Source organism: Lepidochelys kempii, chromosome 1, assembly GCF_965140265.1.
Source record: "Lepidochelys kempii isolate rLepKem1 chromosome 1, rLepKem1.hap2, whole genome shotgun sequence".
NCBI classification, from domain to species: Eukaryota; Metazoa; Chordata; order Testudines; family Cheloniidae; genus Lepidochelys; species Lepidochelys kempii.
The window spans coordinates 246,484,650-246,510,598 of NC_133256.1; the positions used below are offsets into that span (position 1 = coordinate 246,484,650).

Genomic DNA, 25,949 nt, shown 5'->3' on the forward strand with positions numbered 1-25,949 from the left:
AGTTGATTTTCCTGCTGCTGTGTATTGAAGCCAGGCGTGGAAATTTCACAAGTCTCTCCCAATCTTCTCCCCTCATCTCCTAGTTTAAAGCTCTTCTTTTATCAGTCATGACAGCATGGATCCCAGAAGGATAATACTCCAGGTGTTCAAGCGGAGTCCATCAGTTGAGAAGATTCTTCTTTTTGTGGATGCCTCCCAATGGTCGCTCATCCCCCAAACCTTCCTCATAGCACCAATCCCTGAGCCATCTGTTCACCTTCGTTACCTTGTCATGCCTTTGCCCTCCTTCTCTAGGGACCTGAAGTATTTCACTGAAGATCACCTGAGCTTCCACTTCTTGAAGCATCTCACCCAGCCCAGTGCAGTCGTCCTTGATCCATTCCAGCGGGAATCTAGCCAGGCCATTCATCTCCGCATGCAGCACAATCAGTGGCTTTTCCCCTTGCGCCCCCCTCAGGATCTTCTCCAGCCCCACCTCCACATCTCGTATCTTTGATTCTGGCAGACAGCATGCTCTCCCGTTCTCTGGATCTGATCTGGTGAGTATGGAGTCCCCAGTCACATAGACCTGTCTCCTGCTGGTGTTGGTATGAATCTGTTTTATGTTCTCTCAGGCGGTCCCTTGTACATCATCTTCATCTTCATCATCTCTTCCTCTCTCCTGGAGGGATTGGTTTCCCTTCGTTTCTTTCTCGCACCTCATCTTCTATCTGTTTCTCCTCTTCATTTCCCAGTGCTGCAGACCTGTCACTCAACTCAATTTCACCACCACTAACTGGTCTTTTCCTCTACCTTGTCCTCATGGTCATATTCTTTCATGGATCACACTCCTCTCCTGGCAGTCCCCCCTCTAGCTCCTTTTGTTCAGGAAGTGTTCATAAATCTTGAGTTGTCTGTACCACCTCCTCTCTCCTTTCCTGCATTATTCCTTCAAATACCCATCTGAATTCCATCGTCTCCAGCTGCTAATCCTTGAATCTTCTCTGCCATGAACTCTATCAGGTGACATTTCATGCATTAGTAGCTTCCATCAGATATCCTCTCAAGAATGATGTACATCCCGCAGCTTCTGCATCCAACCATCTTCTTTCTGTCCTCTCCTCCTCTGGTCATTTCTAGTGTGTCTTAATAGCTATCATTGTCCTCTTTTCCAAGACCCTATAACTAGAAAAAAAGAAAAACTTCCCAACCAAACTCACTTACAAATTCCCACAGAAACTCTGCTGTTAGCTGTTGGCTGTTCACTACTCCAATGTTCACTAATAACTGGCTTTTAAACATAGCCAAACTTAGTCAGTTCCACGTGCTCATTAAGGGATATCAGGAAGCTCTGAATCAAACTGAAGATATTGAAAATATTTCTTCTGCGAAAACAAATTAATCTTGCAATGCTATTAACCCTCTTCCAATGCTGTTCATCTGGAGTCTTGAGTCTTTGTTTCACCGTTGATCTTTGACAGGATGGAAAAAGTCACCTAAATTCTAATTATTTTAGTTAAAATTCACCCCAGGACAGAGGAACAAGCACCACTGACATCCCATAAAATGGGATTGAAGAGATGTGCAGATCTTGGGATAGCCTCTGCACTGGGGTGAATTTCATACTCTTTAGACTAGTAGAAACAAACTAACATTCAACTCAATGGCCTTCATCTGAGTGTGCACTTTTTCTTATTACTTGGGAAACCATGAACTAGTGGAGATGTAAGAATTTATCATCATTTTTGGTAAAACAGGTCAAGAATAATGGATCAATGAGATTTTGTCTTATTTTACCTTCTGCCGTGTTAACCAGAATGTACTAAAACTCACTGAAAACAGAACCCCAACAAATATGTATTTAATGACATTTTGCAAAACTCATCCAAATCAAGGAAAACTGAAAGCCCTTTCTAAAGGGCTGCCACTGCAAATCTTTGATGTATTACCCACTTCTGTGCAAGAATCAGTGTCAAACAAAGGGGGTAAAATTCTGACCCCATTCAAGTTAATGGCAAAATTCCCACTGACATCAGTGGCACCAGGATTTTCCCCCATGAATCCTATTAGGAAAAATTCCTCCTGTGACAGTTAATTTACAATCAGGAATATATGTATTACCAGATGAAGATGCATTGATAGAGAACTGCAGTATATGATCAATATATTATGGGATTTTGAAGGTTTGGGGAGGTTTCTTTAGAGGCAATTGAAAGCAGGATGGATGTCAAAACAAATTATTTACCAAGGCAAGGAAAGATTTACAAAATCTTTCCAGTTGTAACTCAAAGTGCTAAATTCCTAAAGTTTAGGAGCAGTGAGACTCTAGAGCAGAGGTGAGGAAACTATGGCCCACGAGCCACATCTGGCCCACGGGACTGTCCTGCCAGTCCCTGAGCTACCAGCCAGGGATGCTAGCCCCTGTCCCCTCCCCCGCAGGCACGCTGCCCCGTGGGCAGCACAGCTTGCACGCGCCCACCTCCCAGGCTTTCCAATAAGTCTGTCCTGCTGCTCTGAGCAGCATGGTAAGGGAGCGGGGCAAGGGGGGTTGGACAAGGGGCAGGCAGTCCCGGAGGGCAGTCAGGGGACAGGGAGTGGTTAGGGGTAGAGGTTCGGGCGGGAGGGCGGTCAGGAGACAGGGAGCAGGGGAGGTTGGATAGGGGGTGGGGTCCTGGGAGGGGGGACAGGGAGCAGGGGGGGTTGGATAGGGGCTGGGGTCCTGGGGGGGCAGTTACGGACAGGGTTCCTGGGAGGGGGCAGTCAGGGGACAAGGAGTGGGGGGGTTGGATGGGTCAGGGGTACTGGGGGGCCTGGCAGGGGGAAGGGGTGTGGACAGGGATCAGGGCAGTCAGGGAGCAGGGGGTTTGATAGGGGGTGGGGTCCCCGGGGGGGGTGGTTGGGGCGGGGGGTCTCGGGAGGGGGCGGTCAGGGGACAAGGAGCAGGGTGGGTTGGATGGATCGGGGATTCTTAGGGGGGCAGTCAGGGGGTGGGAAGTGGGAGGGGGCGGATAGGGGGTGGGGGCCAGGCTGTTTGTGGAGGCACAGCCTTCCCCACCCAGCCTTCCATACTGTTTCGCAACCCTGATGTGGCCCTTGGGCTGAAAGGTTTGCCCACCCCTGATCTAGAGAACCCTGTTAAAATGTTTATAGTGGTTGTTGATCTCGTATTCCTTTTAACAATGGCAACTGCCATGAATTGTGTTATGCTGTTGTAATTGTGGAATTCTGTGACTGGCACGTATGTACGGGATAGGAAGCAGGGCATTATCTATCTTTCATTTTTAGTCTACAACTTCTTCCCCTACAACTAGAGCAGGTTAAAATATGCTTTAAAAATCAGTTTAAAAAAATCATACTTTCAAAGTTCTTTTCTGTTTCACATGTTTCAAAATAGACCTGTTTGTTTTGGAAATTTTTCAAAAATTTTGATTAAAAAATGCATGTCAAAAGCATTTTTAAAACATTATTGAAAATTTTCATTTACTATAAGCCAATTTTGATAATTATTTAGGTTACAATTTCAGCTAAAACCGGTAACATTTTAATTAAAACATTGCAAAAAAATTCATGAAAACAAAAATAACCTTAAAAGTCAATAATTTTTGAATTTTGTGTCTTAAAAATGGCTTTTTTTCTATCAAAAAAATTTCCATTTGAAAAATTCCAATCAGCTCTACCTATGATATTATGAAAGCATTGTAATGTATTTGACACACAGTACCAGAAATTAAGCTCATGGAATTTTCAGGATAATGCTCAGTTATGGATTTATAATGTGTACTGTACATTCAATATTCCAGCAGGTGGTGTCCTCTTACCTTCTCTAACTGTTCCATGCACGCATTGTGGACCACAATCTTGCAGGCAGCACACTTCCGTCGAAGAGCCGATTTCTACAACATTTAAGAACAGTGTGGCTGAGAGTGTATGGAATGAGGAGAAATCATTTACAGAAACCAAAACATTTGTCAGAAGCCAGGCAGCTTCTCTTTCCCCCACCTTATCCAACAGGTCTTCTGGATTGTCTTCAAAACCTGATTGAGCAATATGTTGAAAAATGGCTTGAAGCTGAAGAGTCGAGAATAAAGGCATAAACAGGGTAACAAGGTGGAACATGGGACATATGGCATGGGCATGTGGACGGGAAACAGAACTAAAGGCATTTTTAAAATAGTAAATAAAGTTACTGATGACATTTTGAATAAGACTTCCTTATTAGGAACAGTCTGAAATGGAAAAGGGCATAGCTAGCGAAGAGACAAGGAAATATACACACTTTACTGAGAGTTTCAGTAATGACTCAAGCCAAACTGGGAAAAAAGTTCCTCCTCTATTGTTCATGTGAAACATTGAATTTGATGGGGGCATCTCTCTGACCAATGCCTTGCAGAAAAATCCTGTGTAATTTATTAGAGAATGATAATCGTCCTGCAGAATTTTGTTAACCAACCTATCAAATGTTATAGCAGGAACATAAATTCTCTATTAAATTCTTTAGGGTGGTTTTACAATTCTGTACAAAAGAAATCATCTTCTATTTATATCTATAGGCTTTTACAGAAATGCCCATAGAATCCTATTAAAGTGAACACTAGGTGTCCATTAAGGACAGAAAGCCTTTACCATAAACTTAATTCTTTCTTGTTCTTGCACATACTTAATCATTCTAATGAGTCTCGCAAAAGACATTTTTACAGAAACGTTTATAATTGAAAGACGGAAAGATTATCAACATAATAAATTAAGGCTGATTTGCTGGAAACTCTGCCATCATTTTTATCATAGTCATTGAGAGCTTGTAATTAATGTTTTCTTTATAATTTTCAATATGTTATTAGCTAGATTTTGGAAGCAACAGCCCTCTCTCTTGTAGCTAACATAACACTAGTAAATTTGCATATTGTCAAATCATGATTTTTCTTTGTAAGTCTCTCAATTTTTGGTGTTTTTCTTAAAACGCCAGCTGATAGAATTCTGATATAGCATAAGAATCTTAGCTTTTAAGTTCGTAAAAAGTAAGTTTCTTAGTCCTCATGATTGCAGGGAAAAGCTTGAAAACATGGAACAAGCATACCCTAACAGCTTAAAGACCAGAAGAAAAATAAAAAGAACCAAACGCTTTTTTTAAAAAAAGCATCATGATTTGTAAACCAATCTCATTACTTTGGGCACTGGACTCATGATTTTTTTAATGTTGGGGCTTGCAATACTGATTCCAAGCATTAGTAAGGAAAGACTGGTGGATAAATCAGACTTTGAGTCTTTTCCATCTCATGTACTATTTATCATAAAGTGTCAGCTCCAAAGGGTGAGAGTTCATATCCTGCTAAGGCCTTACGTTTATTAAAATTTCTATGCATTTTTCCATAAATGCAATTATAGATTAATTATTTCATACAACTTTTCCATTAAAACAATAAATCTGATCTAAAAATATTTTATATGTAAAAAGCCAAGTAATAGAAAGGCCAGTGCAGCCATAGAAAGATGTAGGATCTCTAAAAAGATAGAAATTGGAAAGCCATTAGCCATTTAATTGATCAAGATAAGCAAAACATAATTAGAGTTAACTAGATTCTCCCCACCTACAGTTCACATAACCACACCAGAAAGCAGCACAAGTGCTACTTTGTGTTACACTACTAGATTCTCCGCAACCAACAAAACCTTAAAACAGAAAAGAATTTCAGTCAAGAAAAGGCCAGGCAATTAAAAATTGCCTGTTCTCACATATGACTCTACATCTGTGGGCCTGTTGGCTAGAAAAGCCTTCAATCAACTAAGATTCCCACCAGCCAGAGGTGGACTAGGGTTTGGGGGGAGCCCTAGACCAGAGCAAGTGGGGGTCCCTCCCCACCCCTTCCACCTGCAGTCTCCCCCCTTCTCACCCCTGGTGCTCCTTCTGGGGGTCGGGGTAGGGGAGCTCGCCTCGTTCCTTCCACCCGGCACTCATGCCCGGGAGCAAGGTCAGGGTAGGGGGGCTTGCCCCGCTCCGCCCACATTGCACTCTTGACAGTGGGGAGCAGGGTTGAGGCATAGGGGCTCCCAGCAGGAGCATCGGGCAGAGCGGGGCAAGCCTCCACACTCCGACCCCACTCCCTGGCAGGAGCACCAGATGGGTGGGTGGAGTAGGTTGGGGCATGGGGTTGCCCATTTTTCCAGGGGCCCCCAATTGGCCAGGGCCCCTGGGCATGGGCCCAGTTGGCCCAGTGGCTAATCCGCCACTGTCACCAGCATTTCCAAAATGGTCCTGATTCACCACAGTTACTGCAGTTTTATTCCAGGTAACAGCACTGATTTCAGTGGAGATGTCCCCTCATCAAACTGTAATAACATAGTAGTGAATTAGGCACAGCATACTTTTAAGGGTCTATACTATTACTACAGGCAAATTTCTCAGGGGTCTTAAGCTCAGGTCTTATTCAGGCAAACTTCTACTGACATCACTGGGAGTTTGCCCAGATTAGGACTCAGTAAACACTTCATATTTCATACTATTAGTAGAAATAGTACAATTTTTGAGAGGTTTTTAAAATTTTGTTTAAATAAAGAATTTGACCACTAGTTTTGTTTCTTTCTTTCTATCTGCTGTAGCAAGGCACCACCTGTCACACTAGGAAATGCAAGTTCCCAAGCTTCTGAAGTAGTCTCTTCAACCAAAACTGGATTGATTGCCCTACAAACAGATAAGAAAATCTGAAACTGTTATACTCACTGCAAATTTGACTTGGCAACTGTCCTCTCCTAGGTAACACAGGTCCCCAGAGACATTGGTCTCGAGCCACAGATGCTCTCCATTCACTGCGTTCTCCTGAGAAGAGATGATTGTTAAATTGGCTGAGGTGAGTACAGTATGTTAAAGAATTTGAACGCTAGCTTAAATTAAAAACGACGATGATTAACTCATCATTGCTTGTGATCTAAGCCACAAGTTTAGTGGTCTTAACCTAGAACCAGTCAGATACTTTTCCACAACACAAAACCATCATACCGTGTGTCATAATTGGCCATCCCTCTCACAAGAAGCCTGTGGTAGAATGATAGGGGTGCCGTAGGTCAGGTCAATGTTCATTGACAGAGCTGTTTGTAGGAACTTTGCCTAGCACCTGCCCACACTATGCCTAGGTTAAACAGTACCATCAGTTCCTCACTTTCATCAGTATGAAATTTACCACTATATTTAAAATAAAAATTAACATAAAAGAAGCTAAAGACAATGTTATTGATTTTATTAATTGCAGGCTAGAGAACCAGCCCAGGAAGTGCCAACTATCATATTCATTGTAACTGCAGGGGTATTTACATAGGAGCTCTGAACAAATCATTTCTACCTGAGTACATACCACCACTCTCATGAAAAATGCCATTGGAATGTTAATGGCCAGAAATAAAGATCTTGGGTTTACATCTGAAGAATGCCACCTCCTGCTGGCTATAGAAAGATTCCAGTTTCCATCCTAATGTGATACTAGCTTAATAGCAAAAATAAAATGCTGTACGTGCAATATTTGAGCAAACTGAATAAGCAAGAATCTTGCTCTACTGGAATTAAAGCACAATGAAAAATGCTTTGCCAGTCTCTGACATTTGATTCCCACACTGCAGAAGTCACAAATGATGTTGCTTTCCAACCAGATGGTGTCCGACAACAGGATGCTTCCAGCAATTCAGGTCAAAATCCTTTATTTTAAATAGCACTGACAGTTTTCAATACGATGAGATAAAAGTTACTTCTCTCTCACATAAGTATATTTCAGGTAAGGCTTTTTAATAGGAAAAGGTAGCAGGCATAGTTTCTTTGAGTTCTGCAATAGAAATGCATTCACAACAACTAGATCAATATAATTAGCATTTAAAAACTGCAAGTAGAAAATTGGTATCTATCTGAACCATGGTGCCAATTTACAAGAAGTCATCAGGTCACAATCCAGAAAAGGCAGTGTGGGAAAGGAAAAATAAGGTATTTTTACAGTGACAGATCTGCATGTCCATATTTCGCTGCATAAACCAGAAATAAGCAGCCTAAGAGTGACCAAAAAACTCCTCCCAATTATATCAGACTTGGTACTGTCCCTAATAGGGGACTGAATTAGGACTCAGGTTCTATTCTTGACTCTGCCACTGACCTGCTGTCTGACCTTGGGCAAGTCACTTCCCCTCCCTGTGCCTCTGTTTCCCCTCCCACCTTTTGTCTGTCTCATCTTTGGGGCTTGAATTATGTGCTTGTACAGTGCCTAGCACAACAGGGCCCCAACCTTAGTTAAGGCATCTAAGTGCTACAGTGCAAATACGAATAATAAAGATGACTTTTCAAGACTTGAGCTCTCTTAGGAACTAATCATGCTTTCCTTACTCATATGAGCAATTTTACTGAATTCATCTAATTTTTCTCCAAATTCAGCCTCACAGTAAAGCTGTAGTCTACAGGAAACGTGGTAGCCAGAACTGTCGAACAGGTTTTTATAGTACATCAGGGGAAAACAGTCATTTGAAAGCCCAGTCACCATCATCCAATGCCTGAAATTCTAATTTCCTGCCCAGTTTATTGGGTGCTAAATGGAATAGTGGGACAAAGAAGCAGATGGGTCTTCCACCGTCCTAAGTTGTTTGAGTGGGACACAAGACAATGTTCAAGTAGGACACCTTCCCTGTTAAAATAACCAGTGGTTAACAACATATAATGGCTCATAATACTACCTAGTGCTTAATCATGTAGATTATAAAGGAAGTCCGTTTGGAACAATCAGTTTGGGAAGCTAAGCAAAAAAGCACACAGATCCTGAGTCCTGATTTCTAATCAGGAATCAAAATTCCCTAAAAAGAAACAGAACAGTTTAAAAGTCCCTCTATTCACGTCATGTTTCTCCACGACTTTCCATTCAAGGTTTCTAAAGATAAGGTGGCCTATTTTCATAACCCAGTTTAGACCAAATTAGATTTTGTTCTCTGTTGTTCCTGAATGGATCATATATTCATAGGGCCTGGTTTTCTATCAGAAGTTTGAATAAAACAAATCTGTACTCTGCTACCCTTTTGGGCCTGTGTTACGCAGGTCAGCCGAGATGATCACTATGGCACCTTCTGGCCTTAACATCTATGGGCCAGATTCTCTGTGACCCTGCACCTAGTAATTTACACCAGTACAAAAAAAGGACATAAAATTTTACCATTCCCATCTGGTAGCATTTACACCCATTTTGCACTCACTTCCCTCTGGTGTAAATTACTCCAGGATAGAGCTGGTCAAAACTTGGAATTTCCATTCTGAGGAAAATTCTGACATTTGAATATTTCCTTCAGTCACAAATCAAAATGAAATAAAATGTCATGGTGGAAATATTGTATCACCTTATCAAAAGGCTTTGGCCCAAAAAGGTTGAAGCACTTTGGCTTCATAGTTTCTGCTTTTATATTTTACTACAATTTATGATGGAGACCATTATACAATAGCATAAAAGTTGAAAAGTTGATTTAACTGGGAATTGGTCCTGCTTCGAGCAGGGGGTTGGACTAGATGACCTTCTGGGGTCCCTTCCAACCCTGATATTCTATGATTCTATGATTCTATGAAACTATAGGTGCTTTGACCTTATTGAAGCAAAACTTTTTGATCATTTTTCATCAAAAAGTTTGAGGACTTTGATACAGCCCCACAAAACATTTCAATGCCATCAATATTTCTCGATGGAAAAATACTCCATCAGAAAATATTCAACCAGTCTTACTCCACAAGGTGGGGGACAACAGAAAATCAGACCCAAAGATTTTAAGATCAGATGGTGCTGCTAAGGCATCTAGTCTGACATGTTGCATAACATGGGACCTAAAGGGTGGCAGAGTCCAAATAATTATATTTATATTTCTGATGCATAGATAGTTTTCTGCTGGAGACTGAGTTGGGCGGAGTTTTAATTAATACTTTCGCTGGTTACATTGTTTTGCACTTGCTGGTGGAATTGTTCATGGGCAGAGATTTCCTGTGTATCAGGAAAATAATAGAATAAGGCAAGTACAAATCCCACCTACAATTTGGGAAAAGCCAGAAACTCCTCCTGTTCAATATTTTGCAGTATAAGAGAAAACAAAATACAAAAAAAGTTACAAGACAGTCTTTTTAACACTATCATGAATGTAACTTGTAGATGCTATAATTGCACTTATAAATTGAGACACATCTCCTCCCTGAAGCAGAAGCAGCTGCCGTTATGTGTTCAGACCCAGGCTGCTATAGAAGTGACACAAACACTGTGCTCTCTCAGATGGAGACTTTCCATTTGTTTGTTTTATATTGTCAGTAACAAAACAAGACCAAAGTTCTTTTTGGCATACGATTTCTCTTTGGATATGGGAAAACAAAACACACACTGCCCCAATTTGAGGAGAAATTAATATCCCCAGAATGGAATTTAGGGGCAATTGTAATTACTTGTGTTTGACCACAACTAGCTGTGCATATTTCTCAGCTTGTTAAATTTGGTTTCTCCTTTAAGAAGTGCCCCAGCCTAGTTCAAAGCCAACCAGATTTAGTGAAGCCCTTTGGTCCCCTCATATGTGACAGCTCTGCAAGCTGCAGTCAGAGTGGTTTGAAACACAATGCAAACTAACCTGGATAATTTAATTTAGAGTGACAAGCAGCCATGGATATTCAGCCAATCAGATCACCCAGTTGGCTGAACATTCCAATTTCAAATGAGATATAGCATGACTTGTAGCAGAAAGGAAGGATCTTTCCATAATTCCTGTCATGGAGAGAGCTTTTCAAAATTATATATGAAAGGATTTTTAAATAAACCATTTAAAAGAGGGAAAACTTTCAAACATGCCAGGCTAAGGTATTAATCCAATTACCACATCCACCTGTAGTGACAGCAAGCAATAAACATACAGTTATGGTCAGTGAATAATACTTGTTGCTCTAAATTATATAACAACAATTCTGTACTATTACCACCTTTAAGTTACTGATACATACTCTCAACCCTAATTCCAGTTTAATGCCATTTATTTGGGAATTTTCTTGTTTGTTTGTTTTTAGTATTTAAAAATACATTCATACTAAACAAGAAGCCCAAAGAGTGCTGTCAGATATGCCATTATCTTAGTTGAGGGCAGCTTGGCCTCACTCCTGTTGTGAACAATGGAAGACAATAGCCATTTTGAAAGGGAGCACTTTTCTGAAGGGCAGCTGTAGTCTGAGTGCCCCTGAAGACAATGGAAGGTAGAACCCATTTTGAAAGAGTCCAGTCCTTCATGGAATTCTCTAGGAAGAACATTATGTGTCACAGAATCATAGACATGCAGAGCTGGAAGGGACCTCAAGAGGTCATCAAATCCAGTGCCCCCATGCTGAGATGGGACCCAGTAAACCTTGACCATCTCTGACAGGTCTGACCTGTTCTTCAACCCTCCAATAATGGAGATTCCACAACCTCCCTTGGAAACCTATTCCAGAACTTAAATACCCTTATACTTAGAAAGCTTTTCCTAATATCTAACCTACACCTCCCTTGTTGCACATTAAGCCAATTACCTCTTGCCCTTCCTTCAGAAGACATGGAGAACAATTGATCACAGTGCTCTGTGTAACAGCATTTAACATATTTGAAGATTCTTATCATGCTCCCCCCCTCAGTCTTCTTTTCTCAAGATTAAACATGTTTCATTTTTTCAACCTTTCCACATAGGTCAGGTTTTCTAAATCTTTTATCATTTTTGTTGTTCTCCTCTGGACTCATCGATTTATCCACATCTTTCCAAAAGTGTGGCGCCCAGAATTGGAGACAGTACTCTAGCTGAGGCCTCACAAGTGCCAAGTACAGCAGAACAATAACCTCCTGTTTATTACATGTGACACTTCTGTTAATACACCCCAGAATGATATTAGCCTTTTTCACAACTGTATCATATTGTTGACTTATACTCAGTTTGTTATCCACTATAACCAGAGAACCCTTTCAGCAGTACTCCCATCTAGACAGTTACTCCCTTTTTTGTATTCGTGCATTTGATTTTTCCTTCCTAATTGTAGTGTTTTACACTTGTCTTGATTGAATTTCATCTTGTTGATTTCAACCAATTGTCCAATTTGTCAAGGTCATTTTGAATTCTAATCCCGCCCTCTAAAGTGCTTGCAATCGCTCCCCATTTGGTGTCATCCGCAAACATTATAAACACACTCTCCACTCTATTATCCAAATCTATAATGAAAATATTGACTAGTACTGGACCCAGAACTGACCCCTGGAGGATCCCACTAGACACACTCTCCCAGTTTGACAGCAAACCATGGATAATGATGAATATGGTCTTTCAACCAGTTATGCACCCACCTTATAGTCATTTCATCTAGACCACATTTCGCTAGTTTGCTTATGAGAATGTCATGTGGGATGGTGTCAAAAGCTTTACTACAATCCAGGTATAGCACATCAGCTGCTTCCCCTCCAGCCACTAGGTCAGTAACACTATCCAAGAAGGAAAGTAGGATGGTTTGGCATGATTTGTTCTTGACAACTCCATGCTGGATATTCCTTATAACTATATTATCCTCTATGTGCTTACAAATTGATTGTTTAATAATTTCTTCCAGTATCTTTCCAGGTATCAAAGTTATACTAACTGGTATATAATTCCCTGGGTCCTCTTTGGTCCCCTTTTTAAAAATAGGTACTATGTTTACCCTTCTCCAGTGTTCTGGGACCTCACCCATCCTTCACGACTTCTTGAAGATAATTGCTAATGGTTCCAAGATTGCTTCAGCTAGTTCCTTAAGTACCCTAGGATGAATTTCATCAGGCCCTGCTGACTTGAATACATCTAACTTATCTAAATATCTTTAACCTGTACTTTCCCTATTTTGACTGATGCAAAATAGGCATTAAACACTTCAGCCTTCTTGATGTCATCAGTCATTGGCTCTCCTTCCCTGCTAAGTAGAGGACTGTCACTTTCCTTCATCTTTCTCTTGCTCCTAATGTATTTACAGAACCTCCTCTTATTGCCTTTTATGTCCCTTACTAGATTTGACTCATTTTGTGCCTTAGCCTTTCTGGTTTTCCCCCTTCATGTTTGTGTTATTCTTTTGTACTCCTCCTTAGCAATTCATCCATGTGTCCATTTTCTGTAAGATACCTTTTTGATTTTCAGGTAATTAAACAACACCTAAAGGACACACATTGGCCTCTTCCTGTTGGGATAGTTTGCAGTTGAGCCTTTTATATTGTCTCCTTGAGAAATGCTAGCTCTCCTGAACTCCTTTATCCCATAGATTTTCTTCTCATGGGACCCTACCTACCAGTTCTCTGAGTTTATTAACATCTGCTTTTTTTTAAAGTCCTTTGTCCTTATTCTCCTGCTCTCACTCCTTCTTTTCCTTAGAATCATCAAATCTATCATTTCATGATCACTTTCACCGAAATTGTGACCCCCTTCAGTTTTGCAACCGATTCTGCCTTGTTGATCAGAATCAAGTCTAAAATGCTGAAAGAGAAACAGCAAAAAATAATTGCTCATCCTAAAAAATGTCTTCAAATACAGGCTATACACAATCTCAGTGATTTTTAACTATATGGGAAGACTGGATTCACTACTACTTCCTGATGTGAGAGCTAAAGAAGCAGCTAGCTAAACCACGCTCCACTTTTTAAAAGGGGTAGTGACATAGCCACATGCAAGGATTCCCCCTACTCATGAGCCTCTGATGATGTATGTTTCTTCCCATCTGCAGACTCAATTCCCAACTACAAGACTTCATTTTGCAGAAAGGTTAATAGGAAGAGACATCATTCAGTGTACAAATTAATGGAGTATATGAAATGATGATTTACAAGGGAGATCATAGACATGGAAAAGAAAAGCATTCATCTGGATTAATGTTGTTGTGACAAGTCAATACCAGTGGGATTAGAGTTGATACACTACATATATAAATGTAGAATATCAATATATACAAATACACACACATATTTCAATCCATTGTTCTTTAAAATAAGGAGCCAATAACTCTGGCTAGAACCACATACCAAAAAGAGGCAGAGTATGATGGAAGCATACAGAGTCACATGTATGGGTGTAAATACAACCAATGGGCAATATGGACACCCTTATGGAAAAGTCCTATATAACTGAATAGGGAAAATAACCTTTTTATACTTTTTTAAATATCTAAAACTCTTAATTAAATTGCATAGTCTTACCAAACAATCCTGTATGGGCAGTTAAAAACAGAAGCCTACAAAATGATACCATCCTCTATTATATTACATTGGTTTTTAAAATAATTTCAACAGAATCCTATTTCTATTGAATAGAATCCTACATGTTTCATTCCTATTAACTTCTACAGGACCTTTCCACAAGACTGTATAACATGGCCAGAGGGTTATAATAGTTTCCCTCTAAAGAACACTCAACGTACTCCATAGGTCTATATAAATTGTCCATTCACAGAATGTACACGAGGGTCCAATCCTGAATTTTGCTACTTCAAAGGATACAAAAGTGGACCCTATATATCTATAAGTCCTTCCAACTGCCTCTTTAAAGGATGTGTATCATACAATCAAAGGCCAAAAGAGTGTTCCTTCAAAGAACATATATCATAGATCTATACACTACATATTACTAATTATTATTATTATTTATTGTATTACCACAGTGCCTAGGAGTCATAGTCATGGAATAGGACTCCAAATAGAACAAAAAGACAATCACTGCCCCCAAAGAACTTACAATCTAAGTATAGACAAGAGACAACAGATGGATAAACAGACAGGGGAGTAGAAAGAAACAATGTTGGCCAACATGATAGCCAGTCATATCAGCATATCAGCAGCCTAACTGTTGTTAATTTTTTGTAGGAATCATAGAAAAGGGACGTTTTAAGGAACCTGTTGAAGGAGCATACTGAATTTATTTTGTGGATGTTCATAGGGAACTCCTCCCAAGCGTGTGGGGCAGCATGGGAGAATGCACAGAGGTGCTCATTTGAAAATCTAATAAGTGGACAATGAAGGCTGGTATCATGCATGGGCTGATCGGAAGCAGGAGTCACATACAAGTCAAACTTTAGCAACCCAAGGCCCCCCATTTTTATTTCAATTTTTCTCAGACCTCCCAAGCCCCTGCTCAGCCGCATGCCCCTCTCCCACTCTACCCTGTCCCCCAAGGCCCCACCCCACCCCTGCCCCTCCTCTTCCCCATCTCTTTCCGCCCCCTACCCCGAGGTCACCCCATCCTTGCTCTTCCCTCTCCCTCCTAGCGCCTCCTGCATGCTGGGAAATAGCTGTTTCATGGTGTGCAGGAAGCACTGGGAGGGAGAGGGAGGAGTTGATCAGCAGGGCCAATGACCCCAACATGATTCCAGCCCCTTCACCAAGCACACTCTGTCCCCACTCCTCACCCTCCCTCCCAACGCCTCCTGCATGCCGTTGAACAGCTGTTCTCCAGTGTGCAGGAGGCAATGGGAGGGAGGGAGGGGAAGGAGTTGATCAGCGGGGCCGGCGGACCCCCTGGAGTTCCTTCATGGACCCCCGGGGATCCATGGACCCCAGTTTGAGAAACGCTGCCCTACTGGAAGAATACACACCACACATCTTTAGGGAAGGGCATACTGCACATTGCCCTATGGCTATAAAAGCAGCTCCTCAGTGGGTATACAGGTTACAGCAGTGCTGCAAAAAGATTTCACTAAGTTAGAGAGAAGCCAAAGGGTAGCAAGTTATAAAAAGTTTAGAAAATGTGACTAACGAAAGTGAGGTTAAGCTATGAATTTATACATCTGTGGGGAAGAAAAGAAAACCTCAGGAGCAATACCTTGCTCTTATATAGCACTGGTCATCAGCAGATCTCAAAGGTCAGCATTATTATTTACGTATGGGGAAACTGAGGCACACAGAGGTGAAGCAAATTGCCTAAAGTCACCCAATAAGCCACTGGCAAACCTAAGAATAGAACTCAGGTTTCTTGAGACCCAGTCAAGTGCTCTATCCACCAGGCCACCCCGCCTTCCAAATGTGACACTGACAAATAACTAGCAAGGAATTAACAAAAAATGAAGGGTGTGAGCCGGTAATTATTTTCAGCCATCATTGTGGACACATTAAGGAAGGAAACATTTATGCTACAAATTTAGGCTGCATTTTTGGGGCATGATGTCAGTCAGACATTGGATAACCTGCCACAGGAGGTCAATGAATCACCTGCACTGGAAGTTCTAAAGGAAAGTCAAGACAGAACCAACAGGGATGCTGTAGGAATCTATTAATATTATCTTGCAGATAGAGAAATAGATTAAATATCAACATGTCCTTTCCAACCCTAATACAAATTAATCCAAATACTCCGTCAAAGAATTTACTGTACATACCATATCCCTCGGGTTGTATGAGTTCGCCTTGACAGATGGGCAGTGCACTTCTATATAGGTTATATAAGAAACCACTTGGGAGGATATACATTGTACAGTGCCGTTTTTGAAAAGTGCAAGTAGTTGTATTAGGCTACGATTTAGCAAGGTACTTAATTGAGTTTTTGCCTAACTTGAAGCACATGAGCAGTGCCACTGACTTCAATGGGAAACTCTCATGCTTAAAGACAGACGTGTTTAAATATCTTGCTGAATCAGCGACTACGTTTCCCCTGGAGCAGGATTTAGGTTTTGTAAGGCCAATCCCTTTGGGATCCACACAGGATCTCTGAAACGGAGAGGACTGAACTTTTTTTTAATACTCCTCTCTGCACTCTATTATAAATTCATAGATTTTAAGGTTAGATGGGACCATTGCAATCATCTAGTCTGACCTCCCGTATTACACAGGCTACCAAAAAAATTCAGCCAGTGATTCCTGCTTCAGCCCAGACAACAGTAGCTGAGGCACAGCATATCACTTAGAAAGACATCCAGTCTTTATTTAAAGATTGTCTTGACCTAAATCACAAAACAACTTCAAAAGGAAATAAAATCTCTCTAATACACCTATAGTTGTCATCTTAGGGCTTGATCCTGCAAGATGCTGAGCACTCAAGCATGTAATTTTGCTGGACTGGTGCTAAACTTTAAACATATGCAGTCCCATTGACTCTGATAGGACTTTTCATGTGCTTACGTGCTTTGCTGGATAGATGCCAGAGCTCTCTGCACCTTCCAGGATCAAGCTCATAGTGAGCAGAGCTAACACGCAACCCTGTTACATGCACCTTTACCTATCCATGTAAATAATGAAGGTTAGAGGGAACAGGGGCAGGAGATGTTATTTAGATAAATTGCCATGATTAAAAATAAACACCTACACTCCATTCTAGTGTTGTTCTTGGCTCCTTCCCTGGCCCATTGGAGATTGCGATGTTGAGGGAGTGCAGAGGAGCCAGATGCTGGAGGCCTGACCTGGAGATTGCTTTCCTGCAAGATGAGAAGAAAAAACAAAAACAAAACAACAGCACTCTTTTTTTTGTCTGGAAAATTAGCAGAGACAGCACAGCTGTAAATTTCAGTTTGGTGGGAACAGTGCTAGGAGGTTATATTATGCTGTAAAGAGCCAGAGGAGCAGGTAAGGGGCGAAGGAAAGTCAGAAAGGGTGTGAGAAGAATGCAAAAGCAGCTTAGGAGAGAAAGAAAGTAAGTTTGATAACTGAAAAGTACTGTTTAATACAGATCAGTTACCCTTCTAGACCCAAGCATAAAGGGAAAAATCCATTGGCCAAATTTAGCCTTCTGCACTCATTGAAATACTCCTATTCTTTACTTCAGGGCTGTTGGGCTCATTGTATTGGCAACTCAAATGAAGATTTGAGTTGCTTTTATTGAAAGGGGGAAGGAAGGTCTTCAAAAAGGAAGAAAACGATCTTGCCATCTGAAAAAGAAACTCCACTTAAACAACAGAAAACTGAGATAACCCTTGGGATCAGGAAAGGTTCACATGTTGTCCCTTTTTCGGTGAGCTCCGCCAGGGATATACTCCAGTTTCTTTCCCCGTTCACTTCACTTCCATCTCTTTGGGGCCCATGTGACCGAAATTCTCTTAGGAGGGATAGCATTCCCTGCAAAGGCCACAAATGTTATTCAAAGCATCAGCCAAAGGCACTCCCAGACCCCCAGGGCTGAGTGCTCTTCCACCATACACTCCCCAGCCCCTGCCAGAACAGCAAGTAAGATCAGCCCTGAACTTTGATCCCTCAAGTGTGGAAGCACATGCTATCAGAATACCAGGCTGCTCCAGGACTTAGGCTTCTTAAACCTATAGGGCTGCAAAAATCAGGCCTGCAAAAATCACCATATGGCCTGATTGGTGACAACCAAAAAAATCTTACAAGTTCTTTCTTCAGCGGTCAGTGCTATGAGGTGGGAGTGTGTTGAGGGGAATTCCTTTCTTTTCGCAAGCCTAACACATACCTTTCTCCCTCCCTCTCTGGAAATGAAATGACAATCTGTTTTTGGAAAGCGCTTTTTTGCAATAACACTCCCATCATACTATAGCTATTTATAGGTTCGCCTAAGCATACAAATATCCCAAGGCAACTTACAATAAAGGTCAACAGAGCCAACGACGACAATCCAGCTCAGCCATACGCTAAATTAATTTCTTTACTGCCCTGTAAACATAGAGTGCACTGTATGTCAATAGAACAGGAGCTCAGAGCCCTCAACGCTTTCAGTGCATGTCCTGGAAATCAGGTAGGGTGAGAGGAAAATTATAAATCTTCCCCTCCTCCCACATCCTCAGACTGATACCCTATTCTGTTGGTACTATCTCATTTAATAAACACACTGTACATTTATAGTTTCCAGTCCCTATCCCTCATGCCACTGAATGTTGGCATAAAAGGAAATTTTAAAAATGTTTTACCTTAGACTAAATATGGGCGGGATCCTGAGGGAAGAAGCTCTCAACAGCTGGCAGAAGCATTATGAGAGAATGATTTAGTAGCTAGCTAGGCACCTGTGCAATGCACATTACCATGGTGTGGTAAATAGACCATAATCTGTCCTTTATGAGGACTAAAAGAAGTCTGGAGACTGAGGACCTGTAAAGAGCTAATTTCACACTACAGCAAACTTTACAATGTAAAATACAATATATGAATATTTATACATAAAGTAGTTTCCAGTATGTGGCCAGTCTCTCTCGATATTCCTTTTGGTACCATTTTGGTTATTAGTGCTTGGCAGAGAGCCATTGCCCAGTATCATCTTCTTGATCTTGCCACAAACCCAGTCCTGTATTTATGGCATCACAATCTCTTGTTGGAAATGAGTGAGGTATTACAATTTCTGCAGTGTATCAATAAGGGCAATAACAACCATAATCTAGTGGCTGCTTGAACTTGAAGTCACAATGATTGGAGTAAGTTTCTACGTTATACAAAAAAGGTGTGGAGAGGAGGGTCTGAATCACAAGTAAAAGTATTTACAATTAATTATTTCATGAAAATGGCAAACTTTGCCAGCAGTATTATTCACAGAATATTATTTGCTGAACTATAGAGTTATTGAATAATAAATGCAAATTATTTGCATCTGCTGAATTTAAACATGTCTAAATTTGCAACATATATTACAGTCAACAAATTATTTGACCCACACTAGAGATAAGGCCTCCAGTGGGAAGATGAATTCAACAGAGACTTAAAAAGTAAATATGCCTAATGAATGGCCACAGACTTCCCAATGTCAGGCCTTGGATACAATTTAAAGCCAGGATTACATTTGCACAAACCTTTTGTAACAAAACCTGAGATTCGGCCCATGCTCCCTGAAAGGTTAGCTGAGGTTGGTGAGACTTTGGGGGGAAACTTGGCTGAGTTTTATGCCTCCCTCCCCATACCTACCAATGATGGATTTATGAGTTTGGCTGGAAAGCATACAAAACACAGTCACTATGATGATGTTTTTCATATTTGTTGGAACACAAAACCTTAAAATAATCCCATGTGTTGCAAGCCCATATAAACCATAACAGCCCATCAATCCCAACACAAGCTAAAAATACTAAGTGTAGTACAAACTCTTGTCAGAACACTGCTGTGAGAGGTAAGAGATATGGAGTGCCAGAGCAGACTGAGCTGAGTTGGAGAAGGTCTATATTGCAAAGACACATACCAAAGAGAGAAAAACAAAGGCCACATCAGAGAGAAAATAATTTCGTGTTCTGATTTAAATGAAAAAAAAGGTTACATGGCAGCCATCCTGGAAAGAAAGAATTTGGAGGAAAATGCAAAGTGGATAAAGTAATGGATTCTATAACCAGGTGAATGACTCAGATTGTTCTAAGTAATTCATTAGAGCAACTGTGACTTTTCAGGCAGAAAGGTAACATTAATTACTTTCTGTTATTTTTTCCAGCTAAGTGTCCTGAGCGTGTGTGGCAGCAAAAGGCTCACCATGCAGCCTTTACCCACGAAGCAAAAGTAATCACATTATGAGAAAGTAATAGAAAAATGTATTTGTGTTTAGCTATAAATTTCCTTTCCTCAAAGTAATAAGGTCCATAGATCCATACAATGGGTATGTCAGCTGGCTTACAGCTTGGTGGCAGAACCGGACCGGCCAGTCACTGGCAGCAGGGGCATGCTCCACCTCCATAAAGTTCTGATCTGTGGACCTTAACTCAATGAAAAATTAGCAATATTTTGCTGATTACTTTTTAGATCTAGTAATTTGTATTAGAGTGCATCAATTCACTTATAACAAAACCTCTGGGGTATATGGATAGCATTGCATATACCATGTAGAAAGTAGTCTGATACTAATTCCACAGTTTATACCATTGAGAAAATACTGGAGCAGTCCAGCTAACCAATCTTGGAAATTCAAAGAATTCTGACATTCAAGTTTAATAACTGCATATTTTAAAAACAGCATTACATTTTCTTCTGCATTTCACTGAGAAGTCAGGCGAGACTCAAAGGATACATATTTGATTAGGGGGAATTTGAATTTATATGCCAGGTCTTGACTTTACTGAACTTCTTCACTCCACCCTGGGCAAATAATAATCCGCAAACAAGCTGTTTAGAGTGCAGCAAAATGCCTAAATCCCCAAGAACCACAAAAAGGTAATTAATCGATGTTATTCTTCTCATGAAAGTATTCCCTTGGTGTTAAAAACACCTATCTGGAAAAGAAAGGATACTTTAGTACTGCACATATTTAACAGACCATAATTATTTTGTTTTGTCACTTGTGTTTAGTGGGCAATCTAGTAGCTGCAAAAGTGCACAAGTTTTTATTACAGGTAAGATGCATCCTTTTGGAAGGTTTCAGAGTAACAGCCGTTTTAGTCTGTATTCGCAAAAAGAAAAGGAGTACTTGTGGCACCTTAGAGACTAACCAATTTATTTGAGCATAAGCTTTTGTGAGCTACAGCTCACTTCATCGGATGCATATTGTGGAAAGTGTAGAAGATCTTTTATACATACAAAGCATGGAAGTAGGGGCACCTTCTGAGTTTAATGCTCACAAACTGGGGGGGAAATGCAGAGCTAACACAATAATCCCCAAAACACATAAGGCCACACATCGTCATCACCACCCTGCAAGTCCAGGGCGGATCCTGTTTCTGTGGATGTGTATGGTGTATACCCACACAAGCTGGTGCTAGTGAAAATCATGGACAAATCGCTTTGGCTAACCTCTAGCATGGTTTAAGCTTTCAGCACTCAGCTCTGCCAACATGATGTGCAGCACCCCCACTCCCTTCTGGTCTAACCCTGGACTCCACAAGTGTATTATTCTCATTCTCAGTATCCCTATTACAACCCCATCTCTCTCCTGTGCGTCTGACGAGACACCGCTAATCTGGCAGTTCATGTCCACGAAAGATTAACCAGGAGACAGACACATTTCCACTTGTCTAATTTAGGATTTGAAGTAGGAAATCCAAAGGGGAAAGGTTACTACAGTAACTGCATTCTACAAACAGCCTCCAAAATCTCTGTTCTATTGCTTGGCTGGTACTGATCCTATGAAAAACCAGATACCACTCTCTCTGTGAATGAATCAATTTTGAAAAAGCAATACCCAGGGATATCTTGACTGAAAATGTGAGGCAATGTGATAGGAATGCTAAAGACCAGGGGTAGGCAACCTGCGGCACGCATGCCAAAGGCAGCACATGAGTTGATTTTCAGTGGCACTCACACGGCCTGGGTCCTGGCCACAGGTCCAGGCGACTCTGCATTTTAATTTAATTTTAAATAAAGCTTCTTAAACATTTTAAAAACCTTATTTACTTTACATACAACAATAGTTTAGTTCTATATTACAGACTTATAGAAAGAGACCTTCTAAAAACATTAAAATGTATTATTGGCACGCGAACCCTTAAATTAGAGTGAATAAATGAAGACTCGGCACGCCACTTCTGAAACGTTGCTGACTCCTGCTAAAGACATATGCACAGTTTGACCAAACATCCAATTTCCACAGCCCTTGTCGCAAAATACTCAATATTGCACTCATGAACTGGGAAGGACAGAAAATGCAAAGAGCTTCTAACACACTATGTTTTGTTACGACAGGCAACAACTCTCTGTATAAAATGCAAAAGCCACTTCCCTTCTTGCTGCATATGAACTGATGCGTTTGAAAGGATCTGTGACTATCTCAAGGAAGGGTTTTTAGACTCATTACTCTCCAAGATAAAGGAAATAAGCTGCAGACCACTTTTACCAGCACTTACATACCAGGATGATAAGTGTTTTAGAAAGAACAAACAGAATAGGTTGTTGCCTGTTGTTGGGTTGTCAGAAGCATGCCTATTTCCTCCTCGTCATTGGATTATGAACTTGCTTGACATCCGATTCTGGTTGGACAATGAAAGGGTCAGACAAGTCATTTGCTGATGATGTCCCCACAGTGCTACAATAATACTCAGAGCTTCAGCTGGCTCCATAACAGCATGGAGCAATTCTACAGTTTCAGATCTAGTCACAGATATCTCAAGCATGTTCTTGACTTCATCTTCATGTTGTTTTGTATTCAAGAGACCCAGGAGTCTGGGTCTCTTCCAGACATTCTGAAGCAGTTGATTAGAATCCCAGAACAGGCATCTCTAAAGTTTCAAATTTTCCACTCTTTACCCCTTAAAGAGCGGATTATGGATAGAACCCTGCAAACCTGCTGATATCCACTTTATATCTGCTGACGCAGAAATCTGCGGACCACGTTTGCAGATCACGGATCGGATGAGGATACAATTTTGTATCTGCACAGGGTGCTAATTATGGATTTAACTGGATCCAGAACTGTGTTGAACTTCTTGATCCCTCAGGCTCTCTCATTTAACCAGAGATCATCTTCCTAGATAGTGAAGGTACCTGCCTTCTTTTATCTAATAGCCCTGGTGCTGGAGCATTGAAACTGGTTTTCCAGAAAACTTCTCTTGGCACCTCCACCATTCTTCGCAATCTCAGTCTGGAAACTGAAAACAGCTACTGTTGAGAGGGAGAATTTCCTGAAAAGCCATTTTAAAAAGCCCATGTCGGCAAGAGAATATCTAAGAGTTAGACAGTTAATCAAAAACTTAAACCATAAGGAATGGTTGAGAGAAGCTAAATATCAGGAATTCAGAATCTCACTCGATTTCTGATCTCTGTTGGCTAGAAAGGAGGATTGTAAATATCACTGAACAATATCTTACCAAAACCTTCTCCCCATCCCCAGTTTTTTGTTTCATTTTGTTACATTTTGAGGGTGTTTTTACCTTTAATTTTTTTTAAGCAAATCTACCTAATTTCAAAACAAAATGTCATTTTGAAATAGAAAGTCAAAACATTTCATTTTAAAAATGTCAAAATGAACCAGTTAGATTTTTTCTATTTGGCCATGACTATTAGCCAAATTCAACTCGAATTTGCGAAAAATTTCATTAAACCAAAAATACATTTTTCAGCAAACTATTTGAAAAAAAAAATTTACCCAGCTCTAGGTCTGGAACTCTTCCCACTTCAGGTGCAGATGGAAAACAGATTGAAGCAAATTGAAGGTAAGTGTCATATAATTACACTATTTATTTTTTCTCTCATATGCTGAACAGCAGATATTTATTAAAATCTGGCAGGGAAAATGGTTTTCTTTTCTTGCAAAAGAAATTCATGTTCTCCTGATGTTGCTCAGCCTACTAGAGAAAAACAGGGAAGGTTTGTTTTTCCAAGAGAAATTTCTGGCATTCATTTGGAGATATCTGTGCTGTATTCTTTGCAGGTACTTCTTGGTGTTATAAAATAGGCTTCCTCTGATTTTTAGGACCAAAAAAAAAAGAGAGAGAGACAAAATCCTCAACAACCTGGACAACAAAAAAAATGACAAGAGATTTTTTTTTCTGACACTATCATTGTAGATATTTTTCAGCCTGTTTTAAACATCAGCATTCTGACATTACGAGGAGGCCAGATCCTCAGCTAGCACAAATCATTTACACAAGCTGAAATTTTTTTGTGGCTTAAAAGCTATATGACCTCATACAAACTTTAACAATGAAGAACTTCTGATTTTTTTCTGTCCTGCTAATATAAAGCACGTGTTGTAGTTTTATATTGGATCCAACATAACCTATAAATGTGGAATTCATAGATTTCAAGGCCAGAAGGGACCATTGTGATCATCTAGTCTGCCCTCCTGTATAACACAGGCCAGAGAACTTCCCCAAAAGATTTCCTTTGGAGGCTTTTCGAGTTTCCCCAACGGTACTGTGTGCTTCTCTTTATGTTTTCCTTCTTCCTTTTAAAAAACAAAACAAAACAGGGAAGAGATCCCTCTTTTCCAGTTTATTTATTTATACATTTTCAGTTAATCAAAGATCAAGTGCCAATAGTGATTAAGAACAAGTAAAACAGATTCTCTTCCTCTTTTCTGAGCATGTAAATAAGAACATGGGAAAAGGTAACATATACTCAAGTTCCCTGTGCAAATCAGAAATACCTGAAGATTCTTTTGACTTTTCATGCTTTCAAAAAAAAGTAAGTCTTGATTGCTATGCTGGTACATGCTTAGGTCTTAAAACACATTGTTACAATGTAACAGTACAAAAATCAAGCTCTATTTCCTAGTTGCCCAATATGCTTCAGGATATCAAATTCAAGGGATGACTCAGAGCTACAGCAATCTTGACATCATTCCAGAACAAAGATTTCAAAGAGATCTTAACAAGACACAACCCATAAAAAGAAAAATAATATACTGAAACACATTCTCTTTCCTTCTCTCCCCAAAGCTATTAAGGTCATTGGATTTCTGAGTTTAATTGTTAAGACAGAGAAGAGTGTTCATGCAAGTAAGCAAACCTGAGAGGAGAAAAGGAAGATCTGATTGTCGTTCCCAAGCAGCGTGGATAGCAAAGCATATATTTATTTTTCATCACAATGACACTTGAAAAAAACTGACAAAAATAAGGTATTGTTCAATAACCACAATGAAAAATCTCAGTTTCTTTCATAAGAACAGAAGCACAGAGATTCAGATTTACCAAAGATTGCCTCCTCCTTTCAGAACTATATGAAATACAAATATAGAACACATAGGTATTCATGACTGTGTCTTTTTTCCCCACTATCCATCTATCAACTGCTACTGTAATTAGTCTGCAAACTCTTACTTAGCTTGTTAGCTTCTTGAGTACAGTACCTAGAGCAATGGGGCCCTAAATTTTGACTGGGACCTTTATTACACATCAATAATAAATAATAATAATCAATGTTCAGGGCTATCTACATGTTTGACCCCCACTCTAGTCTCTCTAAAAGCACCCCCTCAGGTTACAGGCCCTGCATCTTCATCTCTCTCAGGGTGGAATCCCATGAGTCTCCCACCCTCAGACTGGGTCCCAGGGGTACAGTACCATGTGTATCAACTGTGATTCCTCAAGTAGGCCCAAGCCTTGCTAGTCTTCTCTTCAGGAGTTATCACCAGGGTGTGAATACGATGACATAAACCAGCCTTTCCAAAATAAAATATGGTTTAATCTCAATAGAAGGAAC

General features: G+C 40.4%; 1 protein-coding gene across 6 annotated transcripts in view; it reads right to left on the reverse strand.

Annotated features, from left to right (window-relative positions):
• DGKI (diacylglycerol kinase iota) overlaps positions 1-25,949 on the reverse strand; it is a 281,008-nt gene that overhangs the window by 163,637 nt on the left and 91,422 nt on the right. For 5 of the 6 annotated variants that reach the window (XM_073322101.1, XM_073322083.1, XM_073322075.1 and 2 more), the window contains exons 2-4: positions 17,269-17,377; positions 6,695-6,790; positions 3,798-3,872 (exon numbers count right to left, since the gene is read on the reverse strand). In XM_073322101.1, coding sequence (XP_073178202.1) covers positions 3,798-3,872; positions 6,695-6,790; positions 17,269-17,377 — 280 coding nt within the window. The remainder of the gene's footprint in view (positions 1-3,797; positions 3,873-6,694; positions 6,791-17,268; positions 17,378-25,949) is intronic. The other variant, XM_073322119.1, reaches the window with a different exon arrangement.